This window comes from Desmodus rotundus, chromosome 5, assembly GCF_022682495.2.
Source record: "Desmodus rotundus isolate HL8 chromosome 5, HLdesRot8A.1, whole genome shotgun sequence".
Classification (NCBI taxonomy): Eukaryota; Metazoa; Chordata; class Mammalia; order Chiroptera; family Phyllostomidae; genus Desmodus; species Desmodus rotundus.
In genome coordinates, this window is record NC_071391.1 from 2,115,295 (window position 1) to 2,136,863 (window position 21,569).

At 59.1% G+C, this 21,569-nt stretch overlaps 1 protein-coding gene across 1 annotated transcript; it reads left to right on the top strand.

The window, feature by feature from the left end:
- The first annotated feature begins 4,064 nt into the window (after positions 1 to 4,064).
- Positions 4,065 to 17,631, top strand: LOC112317422 (actin, alpha skeletal muscle 2). The gene is made up of 9 exons (XM_045183389.3): positions 4,065 to 4,202; positions 4,805 to 4,946; positions 6,737 to 6,865; positions 7,516 to 7,626; positions 9,654 to 9,738; positions 12,729 to 12,890; positions 14,707 to 14,895; positions 15,436 to 15,617; positions 16,404 to 17,631. The coding sequence occupies exons 2-9, from the start codon at positions 4,830 to 4,832 to the stop codon at positions 16,545 to 16,547; spliced, it is 1,119 nt and encodes a 372-aa protein (XP_045039324.2). The 5' UTR covers positions 4,065 to 4,202; positions 4,805 to 4,829; the 3' UTR covers positions 16,548 to 17,631.
- Positions 17,632 to 21,569: the final 3,938 nt, after the last annotated feature.

Below are 21,569 nucleotides of genomic sequence, written 5' to 3' on the forward strand. Positions count from 1 at the left end.
CCCCCCAGGACAGGGCTGGTGCAGGAACCCGAGTGGGCATGTTCAGAGGGGCCGCTGCCGGGAAGGTTGGAGCCTCTGGCCTCCTGCGTGTGGTTCAGGGCCCCAGTGCTCCAGTTCCCAGGCCCCTCCCTGCAGGAGGTTCCCAGGCTCAGAGTCTAGTTCTGGGCCTTGGAACACTGGCTTTTCCAGTGTGGAACCAGCCGGGTGAACTTGGACCAGCTCCCACGGGTCCACCATCCTGGCTGCAGCCTTGAGGGAGTTGCCTCGCACCCCCAGCTCCCTGTGGACAGAAGGCATGCGTTCCCCTTGAGCTGATATGGCTTCAGCCTTGGCACGCCTGCTCTGTGGGCTGTGGGTGTTCCGGTCAGCCACCACAGTCCATGAGGCAGAAATCAGAAGTGGGTGGGAACAGGGCGGAGCAAGAGAGACCCTGCCCTTCCTGCTCCAACAATTCAGCTGCTCCCTGGCAGCTGCTCCCAGGGTGATGTTGTAGCATCACCCTGTAGCATCAAAGGAGAAATGTCATCACCCACCACCTAGCTCCCTGCCTGGCAGGCCGTGCACCTCCCACACTGGTCCCGCCACCCTCTGTGGGGAAGCTCTGCGGGCAGGTAGGACCGGCAGCCGTGGGCAGTGGGACCCCGAGCGGGTGTCTCGCTTCCAAACAGCGGCTCTGCCTCTCCTGGAGCTCTCAAGAGGTGAAGGAAGGCGGAGGAGAAACGAACACTGACTGAGTCAAACAGCTAAGACCCAGGCGGTGTGTCTGAGGCATGGTTTTCAGATGCTGCACAGGAGCAGAGGTGGGGTCCCCAGATGAGGGACGCAGGGAGCTGTCATGGGGTTTGGGGGCAGTCCTAGCCCACTGCCAGCAATTCTGGCAGCCCGGATGAAATGAGAACCAACCCTCGTTTGAGAAGCAGACTGCCAAACGGGACTGAAGAAGACACCGACATGCTGAATAGCTCTCTGTCAGTTAAAGAAACCGAAGTCTTTGTTTTAAAATATTGCGACTAAGGAAGCACCAGGCTCCGATGCATCCGCTGGTGGATTCCAGCAGTTTCTAAAGAAGGGATGCCGTGTTATTACACACACCCTCTCTCACCTCGGAGCGTGAGAGGGCGCCTCACAGCCCACTTTAGGGGCCAGCACAGCCCTCGGCAGAGAACTTGGCAAGGGCGTTATGAAAAAGCAAAGTTACACTCCGAGACCTGGTACCACATCTCCTCAGGTATCTCCTGCTAGCACGCCGAACCTGCCGTATTTCCAAAGTCCAGTGCGCCCTGTGAACCCCGGGCCACCCTGGGCTGGCAGACATGTTTAACGTTGAGAAACCAGTCAACGTAATCCTTCACGTGCAGAGAACAAAGACGAGAAAGGGCCCTGGCAGGGTGGCTTGGTGGCAGGAGCGTCGTCTCGTGCACCAAAGGTCGCAGGTTCAGTTCCCAGTCAGGGCACACGCCTGGGTTGTGGGGTTTGATCTCCGGGTGGGGCGCACACAGGGGGCAGCAGATGGATGTCTCCCTCCCTCCCTCCCTCCAACAACAATGGACACTGGGTGAGGATGAAAAACCAATTTAGCAGAAAAACCATTTGCTCACATAAATGAAAAAAAGTTGCCCCAAATGAGATGCTAGTTCATGATAAACACTCAGCAAACTGGGACGAAAACAGAATGTTCTGCCCCTGATAAAGTATCGCCAAACAGCCCGTGGCTGGCATCGCATCTAGTGGAGAGACCCTGCCTTCGCCGTCTCCCTGGAGGACTTAGGACGAGACAAGGGTGGCCTCCCTCACGTCTGGTTTATCGGACTGGAGATCTCAGAGATGACTCCGAAGGCGAGAACATTCCACAGGAAGGCACAGATTAGAAAACATTAAGTAAATTAGTTCACAAGATTGACGGGCCGAAAGACCTGACTCAGCAGCCTGGCCTCTCCGGAAGGGCCCCGTCTGCGGGGAGGACCCCGCGTGGCCTCTGGGGAGGGGGTTTGGGCGGGGTGCCCAGCCGCTGTGAGTGCTAAGTGTGGCTGTGCCTGAACGGTGGCATTGTAGAAACGATACGGTCTGGGCCCAACAACTGCCCTCCTTCTTCTGGGCCCTGGACCATGTGTAACAGGGCTGCACCCACCTGCACCGTGCGGTCAGGGACCGCAGCCCCCCTCGGGCCTGCACCGGGAGGGGCCGCCCACGCGCCCGCTCCTTCGGCCGACTTTGGTTCGTTCCTTGGACTGCAACATGCTGGTCCCCTAAGTCCTCCCATAAGTCACTGAGCCAAGGGTGGCCTCGGGGACCCTCTGGCACAACGGTGGGTGTAGGAAATGCAAAGTCACCTGTAAAACATGTGAAGGGAATTTGTCAGGCTTGCAGAATACAAAGTCAGTGTTTCATTCCTACCCCAGCACACAGACAATAATCGGGGCCATACGATTTTGAGGGAAAGCTCGCACTAGAGCATCCAAAACCCAGAAACTCTGAGAACGGAATTTAACGTTAAAAAGCGGAGGACGTGACATGCCCTGAAATCTAGAAGTGTTTCGGAGAGAAAGTAGAGGGAGCCTCCTAGGGAAGGGACATCCCATGCTTGCTTGCTGCAGATGGGGCCAGGTGACAAGGAGCCTTGCAAGTCACAGGGGAAAGAGGGCTTTGAAATAGTAAATTTTTAAAGAACAAATAATAAATACAGGCTTTTGGGTCACACGGATACCCAAAGGAAAAAAATGAAGTCACAACATAAAAATAAAATTGAGATTGATCACTGACCTACACATAAAAGGTAAACCAAGAAAACCTTAAAAACCGAGAGACTGATCTTGGTTAGGCAAAGACTCCCCAGCAGGACGATGGAAGCACTAAGCACTAAAGAACAAGAAGAACCTGGATTTCGGCAAAACTCTGAACAAGGTCTGCTCAAAAGACACCGGTGAGAGAGCACAAAGGCCGTTCCGGAGGTACTCGCAGCGACGCCTGCAGCCACCAGAGGGGGCTCGCGTGCAGCATGTGTGAGGGAGTCAGGAAGAAAATGACGTACAAATGACCTTTTTTTTGGTGATTTTTAAACTGATTTTTAGAGAGAGAGAGAGAAGAAGGGAGGGGAGCTATAGATTCGCTGTCACACCGACTCATGCCTTCATTGGTTGATTCTGTTACGCGCCCTGGCTGGAGATCAAACCCACAACGGTGGTGTACGGGACGCCGCTCTAACCAGCTGAGCTAGCAGCCCAGGGCCAGACAAGTGGCTTTTCAACAATGAGAAAGCGACTTGGACAAAGTGACCGATGAGCACAAAGACACCCAGCGCCATCTGTCACCAGGAAAATGCAAATGAGACATGCAGAGAAGACAGGATGGTCCCCCCGGGGGCTGGGCAGTGGAAGGGGACAGGCACACCTTCTGGGGACCAGAAAGAGTCCGTGTCTTCGTGCTCTTAAGCCGGGCAGGCCGGTGAGACAAGTCCCCCACAGTCGCCTGACATGCACTGCTGTATCATCTGCCCCTGGTGTATCTCTGTGTGAGGAAGGCGCCAGGCCAGGCAGCACGCCCAGAGGAACAGAGGCCCCGGCTCTCTCCAGCTCTCCTTCACCGGCAAAGGCCCCGGGGAGCTCGCCCTGCGGCTGGCGTCCCTGCTGTCCTGGGCAGGACTCATCCCTGGAGGGCCACATGCTCAAAGCCACGGGTGCGTACAGAAAAAGTGGAAGCAAACATAACTCCTGAAAGGGGCAGGCAGGGCCCTGTCAGGCTGGCACTGCCCGCTGAGGTCACCGCTGTGTTACAGCACAGTGCGATTGTTGTGCGGGCTGCTGGCCCAGCCCCTAGGAATGGCTGCCCCGCACCCAGGGCCGGGCATAAGGAGGCAGAGAGGCTGTGGCTTCTGTACAGGTGTGTGTGTGTTGACAGACGGGCGCCCTGCGGGGCTCAGGTCACCGGGGACTCGGTCACAGGGAGCAGTCTGCTCCCTGGGGGGAGGAGGGGCCAGCAGGTGCCTGGCTGCCGCCCGCAAACAGCCGCTCTCATGTGGATCTTTGTTCCAGCAGCTCTGCCTCGGCCTGGATGTTCTCACAGGTTAACTAAACTCTTTCGGAATCTTCTTCTTGTTTTAATAGGAAGAGAAAATGTCACTGAGCAAGACCAACAACTGCTGAATAACCAGAAACCCCCCTGAGAGCCAGACCCACAGGGGCCGTGCCCCTTCGAGGGTGCCCACGGTGAGAGGGAGGGGCTGCGGGTGGGCCAGGGAGTGGGGAGCAGGGGCGCCTCAGGGCTGCTCTGTGTGTTAGCGGGGTTGTGTCTTCTCTCGACACTTCTTCTTACCTTCTTCCTCCAGCTATTAAAAATCACTTCCCTGCTGGCCAATGTGGCTCAGTTGGTTGGAGCATTGTCCCATAACTGAACGGCTGTGGGTTCGGTTCTCAGTCAGGGCACACGCCTGGGTTGTGGGTTCGATCCCTGGTCAGGGCATGTATAGGAGGCAACTGATCAATGTTTCTCTCTCACATTGAAGTTGCTCTCCCTCTCTCCCTCTCTCTCTGTCATCAATAAACATATCCTTGGGTGGGGATTAAAAAAGAAAGAAAAAAGTGCTAGGGGAGCTCACCACGGCCCTCCTTCTCCAGGGCTGCCCCGTGTCAGGGTCACCGAGAGCCCACCCTTCCCAGCAAGCTGCTACAGCATGCAGACGGGCTTGCCCCCAGCCCTGGGTGTGGGAAGCCTCCTGCAAGGCCATGCGGGGGACACCATGCATCCTGTGAGCTCCGAGCCTGAGGCCACACCTTGCCAACGGCACAGATAACCGTCCTGTCTCCCGCAGCACCAGCCCGGTCACACACAGCGCCATGAACGTGCCCCTCGTCTGTGACTACGGCTCCGGCTTCAGCAAGGTGGGCTTCTCGGGGATGGAAACGCCCCTGGCCGTGTTCCCCACCATCCTTGGGAAACTTCGGCATGACGATGTGAGTGATGGGGGGTCCTCCTTCTGGGGGTTTTCAGCCCGAGGTGGCTGCCGGGCCCACAGCCCCATCCCCTCCCACGGGCTGGCCCAGTCAAACCTCAGAGCAGGCAGGGGGCCCAGGGCAGGGGAGTCGGCATCCCGGGCACTTGGCTGGTAAACGCAGAGGACTGGCCCGCCCTGCTCCCCCCACCCCGTCTCTGCCTCAGCAGGTCTGGGGGCCAAGGGCTCGTGCCTCTAAGCTGACTGCCCAGCGCCGCGCCGGTCTATGAGGTCTGCAGACTTGGATGGAGCCGGCCGGTGTCACAAGTTAGAAAAGCAGACAGCCGTGCAGAAGAAACCGCTCTGCCCGTCTGGGTGCTTTGTGGCTTTGTGCCTTTCTCCATTTTTTTGTTTTTTGTGTTTTTTTAATATTTTATTTAATTTTTAGAGAGAGAGGAAGGAAGGGAAAAAGAGAGGGAGAGAAACATCAATATGTGGTTGCCTCCCATGTGCCCCCTACTGGGGACCTGGCCCACAACCCAGGCATGTGCCCCGACTGGGATTTGAACTGGTGACCCTTTGGTTTGCAGGCTGGCACTCAGTCCACTGAGCTACACCAGCCAGGGCTGCCTTTCTCCCTTATAAGAGCGGCATGGGCACTGAAAAGCAGCTGTACCTTTAAGATACACAGGGGCCCACTATCCCCAGTGGCACCTGGCATGGAGCCTCCAGGATGGGAGGACAGTGGGGACTGGGCGGGGCTCTGTCTGCAGGGCACTCTGTCCCGCCTTTTCACGGACATGTGAGAATGCGGGTGGAGGGCAGTCCACCTAATCCCGATCCCCCAAACGGCACTACCTGAGGAACAGTCAGGATGTCACCGTCCCACGTGACCCGCACCCGGGCGGAGGCTCCCAGAAGGCCAGTAGCTGCTGGGGCAGCTGTCAGGGCATCTCGCCCCACGTGCACGGCTCTCCACCTGAACGATGGGCCCCTGAGATTCGAAAGCCCCAACCCGCCGTGGCAGCCTCAGGAGCGGGCCTGTCTCTACAACCCCGGCACTGTGGCAGCCCTGCCCCTCAGCCCCAGGGCACAGCCGCAGCATTGTGACACCACACCGAGGCCACCCACTGAGCAGGGCAGGGCGCCCCAGGCAGACCCCCGGGGGACCCGGGGCTGCTCTGATAGAGCCTCTGGCTGCAGAACTCCCCACGGCCAGGTCCAGCCTTCCCTCAGCGGCAGGGCGCCCCAGGCCCCCGCCCAGTCCTCTCTGCGGCACCCGAGCCCAGACCTGGACAGCGGCCGGAGGTCTCTCCTGGGTGGCCTGCGCCCTCTGCATGTTCTCTCTCCCCTGAGTCCTGTCCTGGTGTCTGCTTGTAGGTGGGGCCAGATTAGCCCAGGGGCCAGCGGCAGGTCCCCTCTGAGGGACAGAACTAACGGTTTGGTCCGAGAGTAGCTAGGTTCCTCTTCCTAAAATTGGCAGAAATTAAATTAAATTGCCAACCCCCTCCCTGCCGACATCCCAAAGCACATGTGGAAGCCAGTGCCTCCCTGCACACTGCCCCTCCGTCCCCACCTGCTCCGTGGTCACCTCGGTGTCCTCAAGTCACTATGGGCCACACGAGTATCCCAGCAGAGGTCCCTCGGGAGCACTTGACCCTCGCTGGGCATTTTGAAATAGTGTCTGGCTGGAGAGGGCCGCAGAGGCCAGCACTTGGACCTGGAGCTGTCCCCAGCAGCACTTTGTGGCCCCGGTCACAGCCCGTGGGGCCGCACGCACAGGCTGAGACCAGTCCTGCCCGTGTTTTCCAGGGCCCGTTGGTGGGCCTGGACGAGGAGGACTGGTTCTTGGGGAACGAGGTGCAGAGCCGACTGGGGAAGCTCAACCTGCTGCGCCCCATCTCCCGGGCCAGCGTCACCAACTGGGACCACATGGAAAAGGTGGGTTGCCACGCTGCTGGGGTGGGGCCGGGTCACAGGGCCCTTGCCACCTCGGCACCTGGGGAGGGACGTCCCACCGGCACCCGGGGCTTCCGCAGTAGCCCAGCTCTCTGTCCCAGCCGCCACCTCGATCTTGGGCTTCCAGCCTCCAGGACGGGGGACATTAATGTCTGTGGTTTCAGCCACCATCTGTGGGACTTGGCCCTGTGGCCCCAGCGAATGCATACTCTGGGCTTTCCACAAATGTCCTGTTCCCTAATCCTCTTCATCTGTGAGGTGGGGGATGTCGCCCACTTTACACCAAGGAACTGGGCCCTCGAAGGCCCAGCCACTGGTCCGGCACCTGGTGGGCGGGGGTTCGGGACCTGGGCCGGGTCTGCGCCCCATGGTCTCAGAGCGCCCACTCCCCTTGCTGAGTCGTGACTTGCCGGTCATCTCGGGGTTGGGGTCTGTCCCCCGGGAGACCACGAGGCCCTTTTGACCCCCGTCCTGTCGAGGCCATGCACACGGACGGGGGCCATTACCTCTGCAAAGCCACACTGTCTTCCCCACTGGCTCACGCCAGGTACGCCCCCAAAGAAGCAGTGTAGGCGGTCTGCCCGCTTGTTGGTACGCTGAGTGCTTGGACGCCTCACCGCATCCCCCCGCAGATCTGGCATCACTCCTTCTACCGGGTGCTCCGCACCGCCCCGGAGCAGCACCCTCTCTTGCTCACTGAACCGCCTTTAGTTGCCCCGTCCAGCAAAGAGAAAGTGTCGCAGGTAAGAGGCTAGGTGGCGGGTGGGGTCGGGGGTTGGCCTCCCTTGGGTGTCATCTTCGCTTTGCTCAGCGAGATCACAGCCCAGTGAGAACCACCCCCTTGGACATTTTGGCCTGGAGGATGGCTCTCTCGGACAGCGTGTCGGTGGGCTGGGCCGGGGCTGAGGGTTACTTAGCACCACCATACTGCCCCTCTGTGGCGGGGCGAGCAGTAGCCCCATTGCCCCAACGGAGCCTTTGTGGGTTCGGGAGCGGAAGTCATTTGGCTGGGGTAACGGGGTGAGGGGCTGCAGACCCTTCGGGCCCACGTGGTCTGGCTGCCAGCCTCACTCTCAGCTCTGCCACGCGGGGGTCCTGTCTGGACCTCCAGCCCTGACTGAGGAGCCCCGGAGCCCCTCCTTCCCGGAGCCCAACCCTGGGCTGCCCCTGAGGAAGGAAGGAGTGGGTGGCGTGTGCGGATCAGATCAAACCGGGGGGTAGGGCCCGAGAGGGTGCAGCGGTGGAGACAGGAGGCCGCCCCCTCCTCCTGCCGATGGGTGCGGGGCGGGGGGGGGGGGGGGGGGCGACAGCCTGGGGCTTCTCCTAATGAGGACGTAGGGTCTGCCACCTGGGCCAGAGTCTGGAGCCCATCGGTGCGTCCCAGTGAGCGGTGACCCTGCGGGCAGCCCGGCAGCCGCACCTGCACACACAGGAGGCCGGCGCTGCCGCGGAGACCAGGCTCTTCATCACAGCACAGGTGTGAGCCGCCACCTCCTACAGCAGACCCCCGGGGGCTGGTGGTCAGGGCAGTGGGCCGCAGCTGGGCTCCACGTGGACCCGGTCCAAGACCCACAGCCCGGAAACAGCAGGTCCCCGCTTGGGGAACGCCCACTGCCTTTCGGGGCCCCCGTGAGCTGGCAGAGGGGAGAGAGGCAGGAAGTCCCTCGCCCCGAGGGAACGTGCTGCCCCCAAACTGTCTCAGTCGGGGTCCTCCAGAGAAACAGGACAGGAGAGACGCACGTGTGGGAAGAGATCAGGTACAAGGAACTGGCTCGCGTGGCCCCTGCACGTCCCAGAGGAGCCCCAGGGGAGCCGAGGGGTAAGGTCCAATCCAGAGGCAGGAAGAGACAGTGTCCCAGGTCAAAGGTTAGAAGGAACTCCCTTTCATCTGGGGGAGGGCCAGACCTTCTGTTCTACTCAGACCCTCATCCGATTGGACAAGGCCCACCCATGCTGTTGCGGGGGGCTGTCTGCTTTACTCAGTGTCCACTTAAATGTGACCCTCGCCCACAAGCCCCCTCTGGGACTCACCCAGGAAACGACGGTCCGGATGTCCCGTGCCCCACCCCCACAGCCCGGCCACATTGCCACAGGAAATGAACGTCACACAAACCGGGGTGCCGGCCACACAGCCCGTCTCAGCACATCCCCACCGCCCCCAGCTGCATCCTCCATGGCCCTGCCTGGCAGCCCCCTCCGGTTTGGACCTGCACCTGACAAAGTCAGTTGTCACCTCTCCCGGGGACCGTGTTGGGTCCTGCCAGCCGAAGAACCTCTAACCTCGTAGACCACAGCGTGCCCGTCTCTCAGGGGACTCGCTCGTCACCCAGCCAAAGCCCTGCCGTGTTTGTCCAGCAGCCCGTGTTCAGGCCCCTCCTTGGCCACCTGCTCCCTCACCTTCCTGTCCCCTCGTCTCTGGCGTGGACAAGGGAGGGGGGTCCAATGTCACATACCTGAGGGCAGTCACCAAGGGCAGAAAGAGCAAGGTCGTGTCCTCCTGTCCTGTGTACGGGCAGCGCCCAGGAGGCCTGTCTTGACCCCGCGGCGCCGGGACCAGGCACCTGGCCTGCAGCTGACACTCGGCTGTTAGCTTTTGTGGCTTCTGTTGCTAGAAACAGGCAGGTCGCCCCAGGCCCCAGCGCCCCACAGACACGGGGCTGGCGTATCCAGGCTCCCTGGCCCCATCGCCTGTGCCTCTCGGGGTGGGGGGGGGGGCAGGTGCCTCCCGCCCGCTGGCCTGGCTGCCAGCCCTGCCAATGCTGTCCCACAGATCCTGTTCGAGACCTTCAATGTGCCTGCCCTGTATTTAGCCAACCAGGGAGTCCTTTCTCTCTACGCCTCCGGCCTGACCTCGGGTGAGTGGTCCTGTGGAAGCCCCGCCCCCTGGCTCCGGCTGCCCACCCCCTCCCGCACCCGTGAAAGGAAAGAACAGTCCACAGAACGCACACCTGCCGGCCGTTGCCCAGCCTCCTCCCCTGTTCGCCCCTCCGGGCAGACGCTTGGCTCCCACTGGACGCGCGTGCTCCCCTGCGGCAGCTGCATCAAGGTGTGGTGGACGTACAGTCTCATGCCCGTGATTGAGATGCACCCTTTGCTAAGCTCTGACACAGGGACATACTCGTGACGCCATCAGTGCAGCCAAGATAAGGGACACACCCGTCGCCCCTGCACGTTTCTCTGCCACCCGCACGCTGCCCCGGTCCAGCCTGCCCCCAACCACCAGTCTGTCCCAATAGATGAGTCTGCGTCTCCTGGAATTTGTATGGACGTGCTCACTCAGCGTGTGTGCATCTTAGGTGGCTTTCCCCTCAGCACACCTGTGGGAGATTGTTGTTTGAGTCAGGGTTCGTTTCTTCCTCTGGCCACTTGTATGCCCTGCGTGACTCGCCACACTGGGCTTACCTGCTGAGCTCTGAATGGACGTTTGGGCTGCTGCTAGCTCCGGGCTGTTCTAAATCAGGGTGGGTGAGCATTTGTGCGGAAGGCTTTCCGCACGCACAGATGCTTTCGTTTCATCTGGGTAAATATCTAGACGCAAGGCAGCCGGGTCGTGGCGCAGGTGTAGGCTTAACTTTTCAAAACACCTGCCAAGCCCGTTGCCAAAGCCTGGCATTCCTCTGGCCCTGTGTGGGCGCTCCAGTTCCTCCACGTCCTCGTCAGCACTTGGAATGGTCGGTCTTTGGATTTTAGCCACTCTGCCGGGTGTGCCGTGGTATCACAACATGGTTTGGTTTGTGTTTCCCTAGCAACCATGCGGCTGTTGAAATGCTTGCCCGGTCTCTCACGCAGCTGTTCACCTGTGAGGTTGGAGGGTTCTTTCGGCATCCTGTGTGCATCTTCTGTCGGACGCGTCCGCAGCTGTTGGCTCCGAGTCTATGGCTTGACCTTCCGCCTCCACCGAGTCTCTGGCAAGCTGGGGGTTTCCACCTGCACGGTCCGACTTACCAGTCTGGCTTTCCGGGGGTCATCACTTGGGTGTCACATCTCAGAAATCCGTGCCGATGCCCGAGGCCTCCTGCCACGGTTTCATCCGACGGTTTTATGATCTGTAGCTTCACCCTGAGTGCCGGACCCACTTTGAATCCACTTTCACTCCATATAAGGGGCAAGCGAAGCTTTTCTGTACGAATGTCCCATTGTAGCCGCCACATCGTTGGTCGGAAAAACCATACCTTCGTCCTTGAATTGCCTTTGCACGGTTTTCAGAAAGTCACTTGTCAAAGTGTGTGAAGTGTTGGCGCATTTCTGCCCTTCCTCTTCCGTCCACCGATCTGTTTGCAGGCCAATAGTGCACTTTCTCTTGATTACTGGAGCGTTATAAGTCTCAGAATAAGAAAGTGTTAGTGTGACACCTTTAGGCTCTTCTTTTGTAATGCGCTGGCCGTGCTAAGTTCTTTACATTTCCATCTCAGAGTCAGTCTGTCAGTTTCAAACCCAAAAGCTTCTTTGGGGTTTGGCTGGAATTACATTGAATCTGCAGATTAATTCAGATTAACCTGAATTCTGATTAGATTAATCAGAATCTAATTCTGAGGGGAGGACTGACGTCTGTGCGACTTTGGGTCCTCCAGCCGATGAATACGGTGGGTGACTCCGTGGTGGAAACGGCATCCGTATTTCGGCTTCAGATTGTTGGCGACTCTGTCTACCCACACTGTTTCCGGCGCCCAAACTCGACTCAGGGATTGTGCTGGGAGCTCTTTCTGTAGGTTTAATAGAATTTTCTCCTTAGGTAATCATGGGGTCTATAGGGAGCTTTAATTCTTTATTTCCAAACAGGATGCTCTCATTGCTTTTGCTCGCCTGGTCGCTCTGGCGAGAAGCTCCAGCATGAAGCTTGTCTTGCTCCTGGTTTCAGAGGGAGACCGTTGACTCACCAGTGGGTCGGGGTCAGCTGTGGGTTTTTCGTGGACGGGCTTTATCCAGGGGAGGGAGCTCTTCAGGATGACAGGCTTTTTAAATGAATGGATGGACGTCGACTTTCATCGAATGCATCTCCTGCGCCTACTGGTGCAAGGACACGGATTTTCTCCCACGGTGAAGTCCTTTCCTGTGGTGGATTGGACTGATCTTTGATACACTGTCGGGTTCAATTTGCTCAATTTGTGCTTAGGAGTGTAGTGTCTGCGTGTGTCGGGGTGACGGCATCTCCTTGTCCGTCAGGGGGTGTCCCGCCTCTCAGGGACCGTTGTCCCTCATTGCCCGATGTCCAGTATCTCGAAACTTCTTCTCTGTATTGTGCCCTCTTTTTTAGGTGTTTCTGGCAGAAAGGGGGGGCACCCCTTTTCCCCATCGTAGCTAGCTGTGCTCATCTTGACTCATTTTGCTGCCTTTAAACTTGAAGTTTTTGATTACCAGGCTCAGCAGGTGAAAGAAGCCAACTGCGCAGGCCCTAGTCCGCTGTGGACGGCCCCAGAAGGAGCCATTTCACACAAAATGAGGCCACAGTCCCTGTCACCCTGTCACACCCCCTTTGACTAGCAGAGCACCAGGTTCCCCGGCTCGCTGAAACCCATGCCTCTGCCACGGCATTCGGACGCCCCGACACCCCGCCCGGTACATGCTGGAGAGTGCCGGTGCCCCCATCCATGTCCAGGCGCCCCTCCCCTTTGGCAGCTGCTGCTAGTACGTGTGTGTCTGGGTCAGTAGGAGCGTCCGCAGACTTCTGTCCAAAGTAGTCAGCCCCGCGTCTGACCGGAGGCCCTCCACCCAGCCCACTCCCTGCAGGGAGGAGAGCACGCCCCTTGCACCTGTGGCGTCCCCGTCCGATTGCGCCGCCCCCGCCGCCTCGCCTGCGGGTGAGCACGGCCCTGTGCGTTCGATGCCAGCGTGCTCCCCTGGGCAGGAACAACCATCGAATCTGGAGAAGGCACGACGTACTTCGTGCCCATCACCGAAGGCTGTCCCCTGCACCAGTCGACCATGAAGATGGACATAGCAGGCCAAGACATAACCTTGTACCTGATGCAACTGTTGTCAGCCAAGGGGACCTCACTGATAAGCACAGGTGGGAAGCCGCTATGTTGGCCAGAGAAACCAGTGTCCGGGGGAATATTTTTTTCAGCTTGTTCACCCTACAGCCCTCAGTGTAAAGCTAAGGCTGCCTGACCATCATCCAAGTTCTAAAATGACCCATCTGAGTCTACAGACACTTAGTCATTGATGATGACAGTGAGGATGATGATGGTGGTGATGATGGTGGTGGTGGTGGTGATGGTGATGACAGTGATAGTGATGGTGACGATGGTGACGGTGGCAGCGGCGGCAGTGATGGTGATGGTAGTGACGGTGATGGTGGTGATGATGATGGTAGTGGTGATGGTGATGACGGTGGTGGCAGTGATGGTGATGACGGTGGTGGTGGCAGTGATGGTGATGATGGCTGTGGCGGTGGTGATGGTGGTGATAATGATGATGATGGTGGTGATGATGGTGCTGAAGTGATGACTTTGCCGATCAGCTACACAGCACGTGTCCCGTACAAGGTACTGAGCTCGGTGAGCACTCCCCAGACACTCTCATTGCGTCATTCACAGCACCGAGATGGAGGTGAAGGGTCTCCACTGCAAGAGGAAGAGGCTTAGGCAGTTTAGGCGATTTCCACATCCCTTGACTAGCAGTAGGTAGAGCCACTGGGATGTGACCCAAGGACTTCAGGTATAGAAGTGCCTGTCCCCCTGCTCACCCAGTCCCTGGATGGGACAACACCCTCGCCACCCACAAGCCTACAGCCCAGTGTTGCACCTTCTGGGCTTCTCAGGCACGAGGCCTGTGTCCACACCACGTGAAGTGTGGGGCCCTCCGACTGGCAGCGGTCAGAGCAGAAGCACGGAAGAATGGGGGGCTCAGCTGGGGCGGGGCGCACTTGTAACAGGATCTTTACGGGCATTGCCTCATCTCGTCCTCACAACAGTTCTGTGAGTGGCGACGAGTGCCATCCTTGCAGAGGAGGAAAAGGAAGGATTTTTAAGTGGAGAATGAACTTGTGTAACACCAGGAGCTTGGTAAACGGCAGAGGTGGGATTTGAATGTAGACTTGTCTCACCAAAACCTGAAGCAGGCGAGGAAGGGGAGCGGCCAGGGGTGTGCAGCATCCCAGTGGCCAGGAGCAGAGAAGGCGCGGCTGAGCCTCAGTGGTTGGAGGGAAAGGGTCGAGAAGGGACCGACGAGTGTGGCAGGCGGGAGCTAGGAAGAGCAGGGCAAGGCCAGGTTAGGAGGAGTGGGCGAGGTGGAAGCTGGGTGTCTGTGGGCTGCAGCATCAGTTTGAGCCCGGGCGAGCTGGTGCAGGGGTGCCCGCTGACCCACACTCAGAAACAGTGATAAATGAAATCTAAAACTATGATGCCAGAAGGCACGTCTGGGCCTAAAGCCTGCCATCTGTCACCCAGAGGGGTCGGAGTGTACCCTTCCAGACATTGCCAGGGCAGGGCGCTCTGCTCAGCCTGGACAGAGGAGGGGCCGCTGTGAGCGGCTAGTAGGTGGGGTTGGGACGCCTACCTACTTCAGTAGGTGATTACAGTGAATTGGATGATCCAGCCCCCCAGACACACGTGGGGCGTGTGTTCACCCACGACACTCAAATGTGGACGTTTTGCAAACACTCGCATCTCCTTGCAGACGCTCGGTTCTACCTTCTCCTCCACAAACCTGGCCCCAGCGCAGCTTGCAGGTCAGGAGGAGAAGGTAGGAACAGCTGCAGCGGTGCTCTTCCTCCCCCCGCAAGTGGCTGAGTTTCCGGGCAGATGCTCCCTGGGAGGAAGCGCGTGTGGGGGCCCGGCTCCTTCCCCTTCCCGCTCCCACCCAGCCCTGTTCCTCGCCCCCAGGGGACCAGGAGTCCATCCGGCACTTGAAAGAGAAACACTGCTACGTGGCTCTGGACTTTGACAAGGAGAGAATGAAAGCCCCCACACCTCCCCACGCACAGAAATGCCTGCTGCCTGACGGCCGAGAGGTCAGGCTTGGCCAGGAGAGGTTCTTTGGCCCCGAAGTGCTTTTCCAGACCAGCCTCATAGGTGAGCCCGAGGGGAGGGACAGAGGTGGGCTCAGACACAGGCAGGGGGACACGTGTCGGAGAAAAGGAGGTGGGTGGCCGGGAGCGGATGCTACTTTGAGCAGCAAATAGTAGCAAGTCCGCGCCCCACTGCAGAAGTTCCTCTGATGGCCAAGGTCACTTATTAAACACCTACTGTGTGCCTGTCCCTTAGTTGGCGGTCATACAGGGGTCGTAACCTATCCTCCTGCCCCCACTCATATTGTCCCCCTTTCACAGCCTGGGACCCCAGGGGGAGTGTCAGCTATTTGTCAAGTGTGGCCAGGCTGGGCGGCAAGCCTCTCGTGGTGCATTATTTGTATGCCAGCTACTTACAAAATGTCCTGAATTTAAGACAATTAAAGCGGAAAACGCAAAACCACAGACTGGGAGGGAACTCGAAAACTGTGGCTGGTGTAGAGATTTCAGATGAGTGTTGGGTTGGCCCAGCGCTGGGGCAGGGCAGCCTGGAAATCTCTACCAGCCACTCAGGCCCCGCCCCCTTCTGCCCACTGCTGGACAGGGAGGGCCAGCCTGGGCGCCCACATGACCGCCCTCCGCAGCGTCAGTTCCTGTGACCCGGCCCTCTGGAAGGCTCTCTTCTACAACGTCGTGCTGGCTGGCGGCACCGGCTCCTGCTCTGGCCTGAAGTCCCGGATGCAGAGGGAACTGTCTGCCCTGGTGTCCCCTACAATCACCGTGAAGGTGCGTCCCCCCAGCCACCCAGGGCAGCCGAGCTGGCGAGCGGCCGTCACAACAGCTGATGACTTGCTTCCCTATCCCGCCGGTGTGGCACCGCAGGTTGTCCCGGTTGGTCCTCCCTCCTGCCCCTTCCCCTCCTCACTCACTTGTCCCCCTGTGCTGGGACCACCAGCGTGTCTGTGCCGACAGCCAGGGCCTGTGGGCAAGTCCTGGACGCGAGCAGAACACTCTGACCTGGAGCCAGTGCACTGAACCTTCCAGAGCCTCTGGCGTTCCTCTGGCAAGTGGGGGTGGAGATGGTCCCCGCCCGGCCCAGCAGAGGCCTGGCCTGGCTGGGAGTGCTGCCGGCCCCAGCGCTGGGTGGGGGGGCGGACCGCCACCGAGCGCAGGGGACTGGAGGGCAGGCCCAGAGGGGCTGGACGGCGATGCCGGGAGTAGAGGGAGATCTCTCCGCCTTTGAGTACTTGGGATTCTCTTTTTTGCTTATCTGCATTTTAAAATATTTCCTCAAAATACACATGGCTTACACATAGACGTTATATAAGTATGAACATGTCATGTGTTTTAGCGTGGATCCGAGAAAGCTCCAGGCGGTGGCGTGTGGACCGTTCAGCACCTTTAAAGGGTGGAAAGAACTGCATTTTCCGGGGTAGAAGCTGGTTCAGGGCTTGGATTTGTGACCCCAATTTAGAGGAGCATTTTGATTTTGGTTTCTCCCGCTCTCTACCCCCTCTCTTCCTCCTCCCCTCCCCCGTTCCCCCCTTTCTCCTCTTCCTTGACCCCATCCAGGTGTCCACCTGCCCCTTCTCCATATACAGCGCCTGGGTGGGCGGCTCCATCCTGTGCTCCCTCTCCACCTTCAAGGACATGTGGGTCACCAGCAAGGACTATCAGGACGTGGGTTCCTCCGCCGTCAGCAGGCGATCCTTCTGACTGGCGGCTCCCCGGACCCCATCGCCTGTCCCACCAGCGCCGCCCCCGGCCGAGCCTCCCGGTGGCTGAGAACAGAGTAAGCAGATGTCCAAGAAATAAAATTCACACAAAATCATAAGAAGAGTCAAAGAGATCTTTCACTTCCCGGGGGTGGGGGGCCGCCAGCAGGAACACAGGCCGTGAATCTTTTCCCCTCTGTGGGTACGTGTGGCTCCAGGCTCCATCGAGCAGAGGAAGTCAGGTCCAGAGCGGGCAAGGACTTCACGTCACGATCAACCCGCCCCCAGCCAGCTGTCATTTCTGACCCAGTGAGTGACAGGGCCGCCCCAGCATCGCTCAGCCAGGATCCTTGAAACAGTCCCTGACTTCCCTCTTTCATGGACACGTAAAGTACCAATCAATTCATTGATTCTTCCTGCGGACTCTCTAGAATCCAGCCGCGTCTCCCCATGCCACCATTCTCCCGAGCGGCCCCTCTGTTGCCTGTCTCTGGGGTTCTGCCGCTGCCTCCTCCTGCCCAGGGGTCCCTGCGTCTGTCCACCCAGCAGCCAGAGTAATCTGAGACACACGAGTGTGACCACAGCCGTCCTTGGAGCCGTGGTGAGACAGCAGCGCACCCCCCACAGGAAGGATGGTCGTCAGAACCCAGGAAACAAGTGTTGGCCAGAAGGTGGAGAAATGGGGTGCCGGTGCCCTGCTGGTGGGATGTGAAGCGGGGCGGCCGCCATGGGAAGCTGCTTGGAGGTGGCTTAAAAGGCACAGTGTGGAATCGCCGTGTGACCCAGCAGTCCTGCTTCCGGGAACAGGCCCGAAAGTTGGAAGCTGGGGCTTGAACACTTGCGCGCTGGAGTTCCTAACAGCATTATTCACAGCAGCCAAAGGGGGTGCCGTGCAGGTGTGGCGGATGAGTAGACAGGAAAAGCGTGGCCCACTCATCCAGTGCGTGTCATTCGGCCTCCAGAGGAGGACGTTCTGACACCTGTTCCGGCCTGGAGGGACCTCGGGACCGTCCCATGCTGAGTGAGACAAGCCGGACGCAGAAGGACAGGACCCCATTCACAGGAGGCCCCTGGAGGGGTCAGATCACAGAGTCGGAGTGGCCGGGGGAGGGGCGGGGGTCAGGCTGTGATGGGGACAGGCGCCCGTTTGGGGAGGTGAGGAAGTCCCGGTGGGACACAGGTGTGCCCGACGCCGCTGAGCTGCGCCTGAACAGGTTGAAGTGTGGGCAGGGGCTGGGCTGGGTTTCACGTAAAGTATGTTTCAGCACAATAAAGAACGGGGAGGCCCTCAGCGGCCCATCTTCCCTGAAGCAAGTGCAAGTTTACCTGTCTGGCCGTGTGACCTGCACGCTGCCCTCTCTGTAACGCCACCCCCCACCCTGCCCCTGCTCACCCCACCTGGGCCCTCCAGCCTGCACTCCCCCACCTCAGCGCTTCCCACGCCCTGACCCCACCGCCCTTGCTGAGCCCCGCTCGGTGCCAAAACGCCTTCGCAGGGAGGCCTTTCCTGAGAACGAGGGTGCCTGACCCCACTTGTTGAACAAGTGAGTGAGTGAGTGAGTGAGTGGGAGACACGAATGAGTGAGAGAAGATACGAAAAGCTTAACAGAAGTAGGCAAAGGTGGGACTTGGCAAAAACCCCCCCTCCCCCCGAAGAGAAAATCCAAGTAGCTGATAAGCTTGTGAATTGGTGCTCACAGTCCAGGACAGATTCCTTGTGTTTGGTACAACTGAGGATTTTACAAGCTAGTAAGACGGCAAACTGAAACAGGAGCGAGATTCTTCTTGACCCCAGGTGCGCAGGCAGGCGCCAGGGCGGTAGAGGACCCCAAGTTCACGGGCAGCTTGTAGGGAGGCGGGAGCCCTGGCTCGCCGTCACAGGTGCTCTGGACAGTGCAGGCTGGGCCTGACCTTCACCTCAGTGGCTCTCACCCACCCCCAGGGGGCATTCCCTCGACCCCCACTGCAGCATCCGCACGGACACTCGGACAGACCAGGGAGCATGACCGACAGAACATGGCGGATACACACCTTCTGTCCTGAGCCCAGTCCCCAGCTGTGACACCAACCTGCACGGGCGAGGTGAAGCATCGTGGAGGTCTGTCTGTGTTGAGTCGTTGCCTTAATCTGCACCTGGTGACGTGTTTATGGATTGGAGACGGAGGCAGAGAGAGGGAGATCGATGTGGGAGAGAAACATCCATCAGTTGCCTCTCCTACACCCCCGACTGGGGATTGAATCTGCAACCTAAGTTCGCACCCTGACCACACACCGAACCCGCCACCCTGTGGTGCAGCGAGCGAGGCTCCGAGCACCTGAGCCCCCCGCCAGGGCGGTGTTGGGATTTGAGTAAGAACAGGAAAAGGTCTGCAGCCAAGTGCTGGTCTTCCGTCTTCTGTTCACGCCACAGCCCGTGCGCAGAATTGAAGGGCCCGCACGCTCGACCTGGGTGTGGACACTTTCTGAGGAGCTCCGGCGGCGCCCGTGCGGGCTCGGTGTGGCCCCACGGCCCGGCGCTGTCTGCAGAGAGGCAGCCCAGGGTCAGCACCTGAATGGCCACCGTCCTCAATGACGATGACGGACATGGACGCATCACGGACACGTTTCCAAGTTCCTGCCGGTGTTCCAATATCTGCACTGCCTTCCTGGGCTGCTTCGCCTCTGCTCTGCCTTCGGTTGGACTGACTCGGTTTTCTTTCCTCTGTGGATTTCGCTGTCCTGCACAGTGGGTGGTCTGTGGTGCCCGGATCACTTCACGTACTGGGATGTTTTCCAGGGGCTCCCCTGCTGCAGCGTGCGTCAGTCATTCCTGGTATCGCTGAGTGATATTCCATTGTATGGGCGGACCACCCCGCACCCCTCCACCCGTCCGTCCGTCCATCCATACTCCTCACTTGGCCGGAGCTGAAGGCAGGGCCGGGGCAGTTGGGGGCGCTGAGGGCGAAAGGCCTTGAATCAAGCGTGATGCTAACATTCTAAAACAAACAGGACCAAGTCGTAGACAGACTGGGGCTGGCTCAGCCCTGCTGGCAGCCTGACCCACTTCCTGTGAGCCCGCCCCAAGCACGGCCGCGCGTGCTGGCCTCGGTGGCCTGTCACTGTGGAAGAAGGAGGTGTTGGGGTCACCCCCACTTTAGGGAACATGAACAGAAGCACCAAGTCACACCGCTGAGGCCCAACCCCAGGAGGTCGGCCGGCCCCGTCCACCGCCCCACAGCAAGCAGAAGCACCTAAACGGGTGGAGTCGGGTGCGTGTGGTGGGAAGCAGTTACGGGGAAAACACCCGCATTTACACCCAGTGAGTCAAGCGTCCTCAACAAGGCGTCCCACACACCTGTGCCCAGAAGGCTGGCCCGCCGGGCTCGGAAGCAGTGGAATCCCGGCCTCGAGCAGGTGATTTACGTTAACTGCTCTAACTGCTGGGGAGCGAGTTCCTCCCATGAAGTACACACCAATTAGCCATCCTGATAGCCCATTACAGCTTAATTAGATGCTGAGAATTGCTTTGTTAAAAGCCAACTGGGAGACTGAGGTAAATAACTGAAAACTCAGCCCCCAGATGACTTTCCTGCTCCCGGAGCATGGGCTCTGCCCTGGGCTGGGTTCCACATGCACCCAGCCTGTCACGTGCACAGGCAGCTGGGACCGCAGGCGTTGGCCCTCAGGGCAGCCAGACTCCAGGTCTCAGGTTAGGGGGCCCTCGTGCTCCAGCCTGGGCAACAGCAGCAAGGGAGCGCGGTGGGAATGCTCAGCGGGGCATCTGTCACTCCCAGGGCTTCCTGACCACCTGCTGTGTTCACTGCAGCGCCCCTCCCCCACGCGCACAGGATGCCGCTGTGGCTCTGGGTGTGGTCCCTGGTCCCTGCCCTGCCTGCACCAGCGCACTTCACTGCTGGCTGCTCGGGATGCAGAGGCCAGGCTAGAGAGGACCCAGGGGTACCACTTCCTGACCTGCTTCATTTTCATCCATTTATCTGCTCATCTACCCAACCATCCACCTACCCATCCATCATCCATCCATCCATCATCCATCCATCCATCCATTCTTCCCCTTCCTTCTTCCCTCCATCCATCCATCCAGCATTCATTTATCCTTGACCCATCCATCCGCCCATCACCCATCCAACCATCCACCATCCTTCCACGATTTATCCACCCATTCTTCCCTTCCTCCCTCCTTCTCTCACTGAACACTGAGGCCACACTACGTAAGTGCCCAGGTTTTCGGTCAAGCCACCTGCATTAGAAGTCTGGTTCAAATGGGCTGTGTGACTGTAAGCAGGTAACCTAACTTGCTGTATGGCACCGTTTCCTCATCTGCAAAGTGGGGAGAATAATGTAATGGCCGTGGATTCAGAGAGTCAGTCCGTAAAAGGGTCTCAGAAAAGTGCCTGAAGGGTAAGGTGCTCTGTTGTTGGTATCACCATAGTTATTAAATATTTACTGGGTTATTGTAAGCCAGGAGCTGTGAAGAGATCCAGAGAAAGTTCTGGAGCTCAGAGAAGTCCTTGGGGAGGGCTTCATGGAGCTGGTCGCGCGATGAGGGGTCACCTACTACTCAGGTCTGTTCAGACTTCGGGAGAAAAGGAGCTTATCTTTGGGACCCGGTAATGAAACGTCCGCAGAGGGGCCTTTCTTGCTGCTTTGAAGTGAAGATAGTACTGTAGCTGCACCCACGCGCTCCTTTTCTGTCGCGGCCACCGCTAATCCGGGGTGACGTCTCCAAAGGAAGCGCAACACCACATTCAGCTACAGAGGCCCTGGGCACGCAGCAGGGCTTCAAGCGCGGGAGGAGGTGGCTCGATGCCACAGCTGGCCGACTCCCTGAGTGTCAGCGAGTGCAGAGACTCCCGGTTTCTGTCCCGAAAACAGCCAGACCCAGGTGGCCGCGGCGCCTCCGCCTCTGGCCAGAGTCAGTGTGCACGCAGGTCTCCAGCTCGAAGCGGCTTACGCTCACAGGACACCGGAATCCGTGACTTGGCGTCCCTGAGGACGGGGGCAGGACTCGGAGGAAACGCACGGC

Excerpts from the sequence above, each read along its gene's own strand:
- LOC112317422 (XM_045183389.3), top strand. The coding sequence starts at position 4,830 with ATGAACGTGCCCCTCGTCTGTGACTACGGCTCCGGCTTCAGCAAGGTG. Across the intron at positions 12,891-14,706 it reads GACCTCACTGATAAGCACAG|GGGACCAGGAGTCCATCCGG; the intron begins GTGGGAAGCCGC and ends CCTCGCCCCCAG. Across the intron at positions 14,896-15,435 it reads TTTCCAGACCAGCCTCATAG|GGAGGGCCAGCCTGGGCGCC; the intron begins GTGAGCCCGAGG and ends ACTGCTGGACAG.